Source organism: Gasterosteus aculeatus, chromosome 9 (genome assembly GCF_964276395.1).
Source record: "Gasterosteus aculeatus chromosome 9, fGasAcu3.hap1.1, whole genome shotgun sequence".
Taxonomy (NCBI): domain Eukaryota; kingdom Metazoa; phylum Chordata; class Actinopteri; order Perciformes; family Gasterosteidae; genus Gasterosteus; species Gasterosteus aculeatus.
In genome coordinates, this window is record NC_135696.1 from 5,254,479 (window position 1) to 5,266,433 (window position 11,955).

The 11,955-nt window shown below is 44.2% G+C and overlaps 1 protein-coding gene across 3 annotated transcripts in view; it reads left to right on the forward strand.

Annotated features, from left to right (window-relative positions):
• The window catches only part of rhbdl3 (rhomboid, veinlet-like 3 (Drosophila)), a 41,343-nt gene extending 32,349 nt beyond the window's left edge, over positions 1–8,994 (forward strand). For all 3 annotated transcript variants that reach the window (XM_040187262.2, XM_078080261.1, XM_040187263.2), the window contains 4 exons: positions 1,353–1,465; positions 5,585–5,685; positions 6,300–6,360; positions 6,952–8,994. In XM_040187262.2, coding sequence (XP_040043196.1) covers positions 1,353–1,465; positions 5,585–5,685; positions 6,300–6,360; positions 6,952–7,223 — 547 coding nt within the window. In that variant the 3' untranslated portion in view covers positions 7,224–8,994. The remainder of the gene's footprint in view (positions 1–1,352; positions 1,466–5,584; positions 5,686–6,299; positions 6,361–6,951) is intronic.
• Positions 8,995–11,955: the final 2,961 nt, after the last annotated feature.

Consider the following 11,955-nt stretch of genomic DNA (forward strand, 5'->3'; position numbering starts at 1 on the left):
TTCGTCCACCAATGTGTCCAATTTTAATGGCAATGGTTTATTTATTTTTTGACAGTTTCAACTCTCTCTTTCTCTCTCTCCCTCTTGTGCACGTAATGATCCTGTCAGCTCATTCAAACTGATCCTTCCCAATTTGCCACACTGAAACAGAGCGTAAATATTGGCCTCAAAACACCTCCCAGAAAAGGATTATGCATACTCTCCCTCTCACCCTTTTCAATTTTAATGTATCTACCTTTTTTTCACAATGGGTCCACAGTGCTTTGGGAAAACTTCAGGAAGCTGATCTTCCTGTCAGAGCAAAGAGATGTTACAGGAGAGTAAAGTACTCCTGTTGCGTTTGTCCGGCTTCTGTCCACCTCTCTAAAGAAAAGTGTGGCTTACGCTAATGAGTGAAACTGTTGCAGTACAACCGCATCGTAACCTCTAAAGTAGCTTGATGTATCTGAGACGTAAAAATAAATTTCGCCAGTCAAGCCTTTTGTTGAGCACCCTGAAAGACGTGGAGACAGCAGGACCTCTCATGGGTGTCCACAGATGTGCATGTCGGTGCGGCCCTGCAACCTCACAGCCTCGTTGGCCGCATGGAAATAAACAAGTTGTCCTCGGGCACTTGAACTGGCCTCTCCAAGCCAATCTGGATCCAACATTGTCTCCGTGACCACTGCAACAATCCTCTCTGTCGGCGTTGTAACCGAGACGTCTCGGTCGCTTCAAACTAAATGCATTGTCTTCCTTGCTTGGTTTTGGTTGTCTGTGTTTGGAGGCTCGTGTTCGTTTCTGGGATTTAGAAGCTGTTTGCTGAGCAAACGCACGGACATACAAACTGTTTGTCGTCTAACTGTGGAATCGGAGGGGGGGGTGGGGAGGGGTGATGTTTTTTGTCCTGTCATCCTCTTTTCGCATCGTGGAAGGGGAATTCAGACGGAGACGGAAAACAGAGGAGGGGAGTGTTTGAAGTGAGAGAGAGACAATGATGACGATGAGAGAGAGAAGGAAGGAAGGAGTTGGTGAACATTGGTGTGTTTCATTTACAGTGTCAACTGAAACAGTAAATACAGCTTCAATCCATCACCAAACGTGATGCAAGCAATTTCATATTTCTTCATACTCAATAGCTGCACAGAAACATTGATTCTTCCCAGTTTTCAAAACCAAAGTAACCAAACGGTTAACGTGCTGACCTGCCCACCATCTCTTTCCTTACATTGTTAAAAGTAAAAAAAGCAACTACTACTATCTGGCATCTACAAATACAGCCAGATAACACCTGTTGTCTGCAACGATCACCTGAAAATGAAGCAGCAAGGATTGTGATTACCGATGGTTCACTGGATGTGTGTGTTTCACAGGATTGAACACCTGAGCCTGAACATGGCCATGCAGCTGCTGGTGGGAGTCCCTCTAGAAATGGTCCACGGAGCCCTGCGGATCGGACTGGTCTACATGTGTGGTGTGCTGGCAGGTGAACATCTGGACCCACACACACACACACACATGCAACAATGACGAATCTCAGTCCTTCTCCACTCCCTGCAGACATTTCCCTCCCTCTCATCTAAACACTCTCTCTTCCCCCGAGACAAACCCAATCACACATCATGGAGTTTTCCCTTTCAACTCCACCGTTGTTCCATCTGCCTGTTGCATGTTTTTTCATGCATCCAACGGCCTATCGGGTTGCAGCCGGTATGTTGGTGGATAATGGTCAATGAGAATATCTAGCGTATGTGTGTGTGTGGGATGTTTAGGACAGATGGCCTTGTGTTTCTGTTTCCATACCAGACGTGTTGGGATGCTGGGGGTTGTCAGGGTCCCGGCAAAGCCCCCGCATCCCCCTACGGCCATGTACAATAGGGCAGAGCAGAGAGAGTCCTCTCAAATGGAGCTCGGTCGGAAGAACACAAAGTAATGAAATAGGAAGGGGAGTGGGTGAGGTAGGGGTGAAGAGAGAGCGAAAGAGAGAGAGAGAGGGGAGACGCAGGAGGGGATGATGAATACACAAGTGTTAATAAGCCTGAGAGGGTTTGGAGAGGGTGCACAGGATATGAGAAACATCGAGATGGGAGAAGAGTGGCTGAGATTTAGGAGGAGGCGAGCTAGCAACTAGAAAGTGAGTAAAAAAACAAAAAACTAAACAGAGAAGAACAAAATGTCACCGCTCACTTTCTTCCTCGCCGTCAACCTCAGCAGCTCAGGCAGCGTCCGTGTTCGGCTGAGACTGGACGTTGCTATGTGCGTGTGCACGTGCGATCACGGGCTATGCTTTTCTCCACTGCATCGATAAAAGTCATCCGCTTTGTGACACTGTGTGGCTGTGAGTATGTGGTGTCTATACGCACTGCATATACATTTATGTTGCGTGTGTGACAAATAGCATGAAAAAGCTGAGCGGATTGTGAGAGATTTATTCCAGTCAGTGCAATTTTGTTTAATATTCATGGAAAGGATGTCTCTATTTCTCTCTGTCCATCTCTGAGTGTCCATCTGTAATTGTCTGTGTTTGTGTGTGTGTGTGTGTGTGTGCGCGCACGTGCAGGGGTCAGTGACAAACACCCTGGGGATACCAGCTGTGGTGGCCGGTAGGATTAACCTTGCACTGCAATGAGGAGGAAACGCAGCATAAATCAGACACACACAGACCAACACACACGTGTCTGCTGTTTTAATTAGATATTGACCGTCAGGGGAAGAGGACAGGCCCCATTTGGTTGTGTTTGGCTATAATAGGCTGGGTTTGTTGTGTCTGACCTGGCTTTTCTTCCAAACTCACAATTCAGCATCCAGGAACACGTTGGTGGATGTGAGAAGTTGATATTTGCTAATCATTGTATTTGTGGCTGCAGTTATATATGATCATTTTTCTAAAACAGGACAGGATAGGATAGATAAATGGGGGAAATAATGATTTAATTTCCCATGCCGTTCACTGTTCTTTTTATTTATTTCCTTTTTATTTTGAATCGCAAATATCTCACAAAACTCTGTTTGTGTTTGTGTGTCACTATGCATAGATTATTAGGCGAGCACATGAATGTTTAAGCATACCTCATTGTGTCTTCAGTTAACATGCACACAACGACTTTAAATATGTTCACACAATGAGATTGTGTGAACAACAAGCAATTGTGGAGAGAGAAAGACTCAGCTGGCACATAACCCACACAGCAGGGGTCAGGGCAGAGTTCAGAGGCCAAGTAATGACTCTGAGAGACGTCGATCGCCCTCTGGGGCCAACACAAACTCTGACACTTTAATGGAATCAATGGACTTGCATGCAAACAAACAAGTACTCACTTATAGACAGCAAAATAAATACAGGCCTGCCCGTACAAAGAACATTAGACGGATCAGCAACTGGCAGGAACAACAGCGGTAAAGAGAATGTGAAGTCAAACAAACTCAACCGCAAAAGACAAAAAATGACAATGAGACACCTTGTGTGTGTGTGTGTGTGTGTGTGTGTGTGTCTGTGTCACACCCAACCAGACTAATATAGTGTTATCAAACAGAGTTAATTACAGGGAAGGAGATCATCCTGCCAGCTACACTTCCCAGACACAGGAACCAGGTGTTTGAGTGTCTGGATGCCTGTATGTGTTTGTGTGTGTTTGAAGAGGATGGAAGCAACGTAGAGTGCTTTAAATTAGTGTAATTTTTGGATTTGTGTTATTTGTATATAATACTGTTCAACTTTAATATTGATGTTAATATATTGATGGCAGTGCAAAATATATTAAAGGTGGCAGTTTTTTTTCTAGACTTTTAAATATTATTATTTACTTTTTTGAGAAAAGGATTCTCACTTGAAGCCATCCTTCCTTTTAGAGAGAAGCAAACATGATATCGGCTAATAGCGGCATGTGTGGGTGTGTGTGGTCATTTAGCTGCTCGGTGTTCAATGACCTGGTGAGTCAGATGCTGTTATTACTCTCCCTCGCTGCGCTGCCATTATGGCTCACACCTGAGAGGGACACATAACAGGAGGAACTGAAGTCCTTTCATGTGCTCCTTTAAAATCACAGGGTTGGAAGCCAGCTCACTGATTTGGGACTCTTTCTTTATAAACAATTCCAGAGTCGTTCTGAAGGCTTATCAAACCCTAAGACATCTTTCTAAGGGGTCTTTGGATGAAATGTGTTCTTAATGGAACCCCATTTTCTCCCAAGGAACCTTTTCAAACAAAGGGTTCATCTGATGCAAAGAAGTCATCGCTTATCGCATCCTCCCTCCTTATGATGATTTGGAATCTGTGAACTCTGAGCGCGTTCTGTTCTCAAGGCCATGAGCTCCTTTTGGAACTTTGGTATCACTGCGCTATGGAACCAGGCCGTTGAATGAGAAGCTGTGTCCAGACTTTGACTGGTACTGTACATGTTGAGGTGGCTTGCTTATTGAAATCGTGTTCACTGACCCTGTGGCCCCCTTCACTGGCCCCTCGGTGCTGAAAGCTACTGATTTCGACGATAGTCGGTTCAATTTAAAGATATATTTGCACTATGTACCACACACCTATCCATCTAGAATGAGCTTTTAGTCATCCAACCTTTCTTGTTATATGGCAGCGAAGCTATATTTTTAGACTTAATGATAGAACATGGAACAAAAAACTGACTATTGAAGCAAACAACAAATGAGAGAGGTAGCAAATCTGCATGTATGTTAATTGTGATATACGTTATATAAATGCATGCATGCATTAATGCGTCAGGCAAGTAAAGCACATTTGTATTTGATAGAGAGTTAGAGAGCAGGAAGGTGGGAAGATTGTGGACGTGGGTGGATGTGGGCAGTCGTGTCTCATTAGCATCAGAAGTGTACACAAGTCAGTGCCATAAAAAGAAGAAAAGGAAAAGAAATGAGTTAAAGAACAATGGAGGGAGAAATAAAATAAAATTTGCAATTTTAATAGAAACACAAAGCACATCTCTGTCTCCAGCTGTGGTAAAAACATGTTTCCCTGGATGACTCTGAATGTACCCACATTTCAACTTTCGAATGCTTGATTGGATCTTTTGTGCATGCGATGAATTGGTACTAAGGCGCCAAGCAGAGCAATTCCCTGTTTTCGGCAGCTCAATTCGTACCAATGCATTTTGCCTTAGATACAATCTCAGTGTGTGCTTGTACCATATGAGCAAGCGTCTATTCAGCAAGGCGGACTTATGATACACCCACATTAAAAAGAGAGTAGAATCACGGCCTCTATGCCATTCAAAATAGATGTTTTCAGTCCACAAATGGCCACAGCTTGTTAAAAAAAACAGTTTAAATTACTCAGACAGCGTCTGCTAACACAAATAAGCTTTCTTCATGAAATGCTTGTATTGAAGACTGCAGCATTCAACACATTATAAAATAAAATACACCCTTTATCACTTTTGCATTATAGCATTAGACAATTTGCACATACATTCATCCACAAAAATGCAGACTGCCAGACAAATCAAATAAAGTTTAGTTAAATAAACATTCTGTCCTCCAATCCCATGAACTTGAATTTAATGTAATGTAATTTGAATGAAACAAAAACGTCCTGAGGTGGTAGTTACCTGCACACCTGTCCCCTTTATCATCCCTACAGGGTCTCTGGCGGTGTCTGTCACCGACATGACGGCCCCAGTGGTCGGCTCGTCCGGGGGAGTCTATGCTCTGGTCTCAGCACATTTGGCCAATGTGGTCATGGTGAGTTTTTTTGCGTGTTGTGTGTGGACGATTTTCACATCACTCAGTCCTCCTGTCACTACAGAGCATCGCCGTCATCAAAGCATCAGCAGGTGCCGCTTTATCTGCAGATGCCATACATTCCTTACTGTCATCACACGTTTTCCTCCCATTTTCCTATGAGTGTGTGTGCATGTGAAGACCTTCCTTTGCACTGCGCTCTGTTGACGTGTCTGCTCTGCTCTGTTCAAAACTCCCCCATCCCGGGGGTCATCACAGGCCCATTAGGCCGAGGCGCTCAAGGTGAAGCTCTGTTGTTTTGCAATAGGTGCCTCATAATTCACCCTGCGAGACACTCCACATCATTGTTGGCGTTGGGATGGAAGAGCCTGTCTCCCTCCTCTCAGCTGGAATCACATTATCTAACGCAGCAGGAACAGACTGGGGGTCAGAGTGTCTCCGGGGCTTTAAGAGATGACGCGAATCGGACGAGATCTCATGTCGTATCATGGCAGCATGTGTGTTTCTGAGGGGGAATTGACCTTCTAGCACAGTTTGTTTTGTCTTCATCATCCAAACTTAAAAAAATGACCTTCTGAATAACTCACATCCTCCCTTTCTCTCTCTTTCTGTAGAACTGGTCGGGAATGAAGTGTCAGTTTAAGTTATTCCGGATGGCCATGGCCCTGGTTTGCAGTAAGTCTCGGTTTAGATGCCACACGCCCCTTTCGCCTCATTTTAAGAATCATTTCCCACCCGAAATATGCACAATCTTTTTTGTATGTTTTTCTATCAGCAGACTTTGATCTCTGAGCAATGGTTTTCTTGTCTAAAATGAAACTGTGTGGCTTTTCAGTGTTCAGCAGTTACTTTTTATGTACAATCAATCAAAGTGAGTAAAATCACTTTGCTGTGTGGGATTCCACGTCCTTGCTTGCAGTGGATACATGTCTGTGAAGGGGAGAAGATTATTATTGTCGCTTCAAAGAGGCCTTTTTTTGTATGTTGCTGTGTCGCTCAGCTCCTCCAACAACAAGAGAAGGGTTGAAATAATAAAAAATACAGTAACCGTAAACTCCTATTTTTTGGTTACTGCCCCTCCACTGCAACTCAGCATGGAAACACGAACATGGACCATGTCTAACAATCTAATTTATTGACAGCTCAATGGCAGGTTTCTAGTTGTTGGCAGCAGAGTAAAACTCCTTTACAGATTGTTCACTACATCTGTCATTCCGTATGGAAACCTTGCTAACACGTGCCTTCTCTCCCTCTGTCGGCTCCTAGTGAGCGTAGAGTTCGGTCGGGCGGTGTGGCTGCGCTTCTACCCGCCGGCCTTTCCCCCATGTCCCAATCCCAGCTTCGTAGCTCACCTGGGAGGGGTGGTGGTCGGCCTGACGCTGGGTGTGGTGGTGCTGCAGAACTACGAGCAGCGGCTCCAGGAGCAGTCGCTGTTTTGGATCTTCTTCTCGGTCTACGCCTTGTTCGTGCTCTGCGCTGTCTTCTGGAACATCTTCGCCTACGGCCTGCTCGACGTGCGACTGCCCCCGACGCCTTGACCGGCTCGTTGGAGGCCGCCTACGGACCGCATTCCCTTTATTCTTGACCACCGGGCTGGATGAGGCAGCTCAGCCTCATGGCGCGGTCGTCGTACAGCCGCCCTCGTCCTACATCCACCTCTCTGACGCAGGGAGGCACCTGACAAGCAGCAGCCCTTCTCCTCACACCTTTCTCCGCCCATCCGACCCCTTTTGTGGTTAAGCCGTGCCGTCGTTTCTGCTCACAATGCAGCCCGACCTTCGCTTGCTCTTTGTCTACTTCTCTGTTGCACATTTGTCTCCAGCATATCAGTCTGTGGGACTTTTCTTGCCAACACAACAACGGATGAGAAGCCTCAGGTCGAACTCAACAGAAACCGGCTGGAGCAGCGCGGTCAACATAGTTTAACCTTCTCCGCCTCTCCCTCCCCAATCCAACGGTGCCTTCTCATGGAGATGTCAGGCTGGTAAAAGTATTTGTGCACAGTTGCCTCTCATGTGGGGTGACAGCCGTGAAACCCTGCGGTGCAATTGGTTTTCTGACAGAAGAGTTCCTGAAAATCCTGTAATCTGCCTGCAGCCTCTTCACCAATACATTAATGGTAAGGTCATATAAGAATCTAGGCTCAGATGGTGTTTTGTCATCATTACAAACAGCTCATAAGCATGAGAGATTTAGATTAAGCAGACTGCAGGATGGCTGAAGGTCTCTGCGTTTGCACAGAGATCATGGAGTATACAGGCTACAGCAACCTCTGAAAAACTAATTTATCTTTAAAGGAAGTGTGGGTTGATTCTCAGTGTTGCCTTCAGCAGTTGGCGCTTCCCCAAAAAGGATTCATTTGTTTTCAACCCTATTTGGACCTCAAACTTGTGTCTTTTTTTTGTGTGCAAGTGGTGTGAAAATTGTATTATTGTGCGAACAGATTAGTAAAAAAAAAAAGAGAAGAAGCAGAAGTGCCATTCAGACTTTTCCTAAGCTTTCTAAAATGATGCCAAAACATTGCTTCAAGCACTGAGGGGAAGAGCACATCCCACATCTTGTTCAGGCAAAACAAATCTTTGTCCGTCATGTGTAACATAAAATGTTGATGATCTGTAATGGATCTCTCACTGACACACTTTTTCTTATTTTGTTATCCCTTCTGGATATTTGCAGTGTTTTTTTGTGATTGGTTGACAATATCAAAGATGTTGAGAGATAGTGAATTAAAGCGGGGTTACACATTCTACCTTAGCTTTTTTTTTCTTTCTCATAACCAAATAAGAAGAGCACACATGCCTGACCTCGACTACATCCTGGCTGGGGTCGTTTCACTCCCATATCAGGAGGCCATGGGGGGAAAGAGGTAAATCAATGCTCCCTCATTACCTCCTGTCACAAAATAAATTGTTAATTCATTGAACCGGGATGGGAAACGACCCCAGCACTAAGCTGTCAATCTCATACGGTGCTGTACTTTAACCTCATGTTACGCTGGTAACTGCTTCGCACAAACATTATTATAATGTAATTGTAAACAAATTAATATTTTATCATGCATCTGCTGTCAAGTTTGTTTCTTTACTTACATTTACTGTACGTTATGTGAAGTGTTTGGTCGGTCTGTATTGTGATGAGCTAGCTGTACTCTGTATGTGTCCTATTTAAAAGTTGGTTCAAAATGGTCCGGGCTTGTATATAATAAGCTTTATGACACAAAAATGAGTGTTGATAATATTTTAACATTATGCATATTTTGTAGATTTGATATGTACATACTGGAGTACATTAAACACTTTTATACTGAAACATAATGGGATTTTTTTTTGGATTCTGCTCATGACACACATGCATGCAAGCACACACACAGGTTGTATTCAATATTCTTCTTGGGACAGGAATTCCTCCCCTGTTTGGCGAAGAGATGTGCTAAAAACAAGCAGGTTTGCTGCCTTGAAACCAGATTAATTTAAACTCCAATCCCGGTGTTCACTAGAGCTCCGGGCCTCATTGTAGATTGCCGGCTTTGTTGAAATGCATACGTCAAAGTGATCAATGATACGTGCAATAATCACCCTTTCGGAGAGGGGGCCCTTTGAGCTCTTACCCAAAGTGGTCTCCGTCTAGCCGGCACAAGCATGTGGAGAGAAAGGTGTAAAATGAAGAATTCATTAGGCAGGCAAGATAAGCTGCCTCAGTTGGGTTTCCCCATCATAAATCTTCAATTTCAGAGGTAATCAGTCATCTTGGTGAGAAAGAGAAGACAAGTGAAGCTACAGGTGAGGAAAATCTGTGCAAATGCATTTGCGGTGCCTGAGCAACACTTGTTACAATCAGGCCACATTTTTATTTCACTTCTTTTTTTTTTCACACGCAAGAAGCGGACTGACGTTGACACGCAACGATACCATTGTTTAAACAAACTGATGGTGAGGCTGCTGTGAGGGAAACATTGTCGGTGGCGTTCACAACCCTGTTGCCACCCTGTTCTGTCAGCAGTGTGAGTGTCTTTGCAGTGTGTGGCCTGCGTGTGTGTGTGTGGGATCAGTGCCGGGTTAAAATACAATTCCTTCAGCTTTTACTGTTTTGGACATGAAACACATGCTGATCAGTAAATATCATACTGCGCCTTTTGGCCAATCCACTGGTCTCTGGTGTTTACAGGGAACAGGCATTTATGGCCCAACGTGGCCAAACGTATGTGGTACAATATTATATTATGTGTATGTTTTGAACATCTCATTGTGACATGATGGGTTGGATACAGTCCCACTTCTCTCTTTCTGGCTGCAGGGGCATTGTTGGGGGGGAAACTATACAGCACCAAACCAAACGCGTTGAAACAAGAATGTGGATATATATGTCAGATAGATATGTAGGGATACATGTGTCATTTTGTAAAAGATATAAACGTGCTTTCCAAGAAGACCGCAGATGGCAAACAGTGACTCGTTTTGACAAGGCACGGACCAGGGTCATATTTCTGCACCGTTGTCGCCATCAAGCGGTGACGCAACATAAAGTTCGGTAAGATTCGGTAAAAATATTCACAGATTCAGACTTCACGGTTCAACAGCTCGTCAGCAGAACACCGTTAAAACACAAACGACACTTTTCTGTAACCGTAATGATGTTGACAGCGAAGTACAACCGCTATTAACAATAACTTTACCGATAAGGTACCAGTGCAGGAGCGGTACAAATCACATTGATCTTAATGAGCGGCCGCCCGTGAGACGAGGGACCGTCTGCAAAGTGCAATGCGGAAAAACACATTACAGAAATATTCAATAACATCACTATTACAAATCAAATCATGTCATAGGTCCATGGCCTTGTACTTGTTGTACTGCACCTGTTATTTTGTTTGATAAAGGCTTTTGAGTGTTTTTTATTAATAATATTCAATATTTATGGCAAATAACGTTCAATAACTCCACTGTTATGGATTCTAGAACAGGGGTCTCAAACTCAAATCAGCTGCGGCCCAGATGCAGCCCACTTCAACTGAACGCGGGCCAGACTAGCATCCGAACGACATGGTCGACAATAACACAACTTAACACTCACTTTCAAAAGCAGTCATTGAACCCCACCCTGGGGGATCGGTCCGAATGAGACTACAACACTAGTCCTCCTTTAACTCAGCGGGGGAGACCTAAGGTCATGTGACCGTGGAATTCCTTTATGGCCAAACGTGAAGTTACGTGAATCGAAGCTGCGTAGTAATGGACGGAGACGCTCGTCGGTGACGTCAGATGCTTCATGTGTTGTTAGTGTGAGTCGTAAAGGAAAACTTTATTAAACGAGCGATGCTAACGGTTAGTCACATGATCACCTGCGCGAAAGAGAGCAGGAAACTGAATTTCACCCTCCTGCTCTCTGCACCTCGGCCGACACACACGACCCGCCCCCCATGTCAGTCACATGCATGCCACGTTCACTGGACAAGCACACAGTAGGAAACCAGAACATCATAACATGTCCCACACAGCAGCTGACAGTGGGGTTACAGTATAAAACTTGCGGGCCGCACTAACATTACACTTTCATATTAAGGATGGGGCCACAAAATATCGTCCCGAGGGCCGCAATTGGCCCGCGGGCCGCAAGTTTGAGACCCCTGTTCTAGAACCACCAAAATCATGGCATATGTCAATGGGCTTGTACTTGTTGCACTACACCTGCTATTTTTTAAGTTTGCTTTTGCACAATTTTAATTAGCGTAATTCTAATGCAATGTAGTGCCATCACATTTAGTTTCACAACCACGGCCACTGGATCCTATTCAATTTCCAGAAACCAGAAAATTGGTTGAGGAGCACTTTCATGAATTAATATACACACAAGACTAAAACTAAATGATTCTTATATATTTGACCTAGCTGTCAATGCAGAATTAGTTAAAGTCTGCTAGTATCATCAGGAATCAGGAATCAGGAAATATTTATTTGCCAAGATATGCTAAACATACAAGGAATTTGTCTTGACGGTTATCATTGGTTTGGTCAAACTAGTGCTAAAGTAAACCTACACTCACCGGCCACTTTAGGTCACATGTCCACAAAACACAGGGACGTGAACAAGTCACAGTAACGTCAAGCAGCTATGGGATGTTTCAGACTGAGAAGAGCTACTTTGTTTAATTATGTCTCCAATTGCTTCGGTGAACTCGTGGTAGTTGGTTTATTTTCTTCTAATCCCAAGTGAACTAAAATCGAGATGCTGACCCAAAACACCAACAACACACCCGCTCGTATGGCAGTTAGT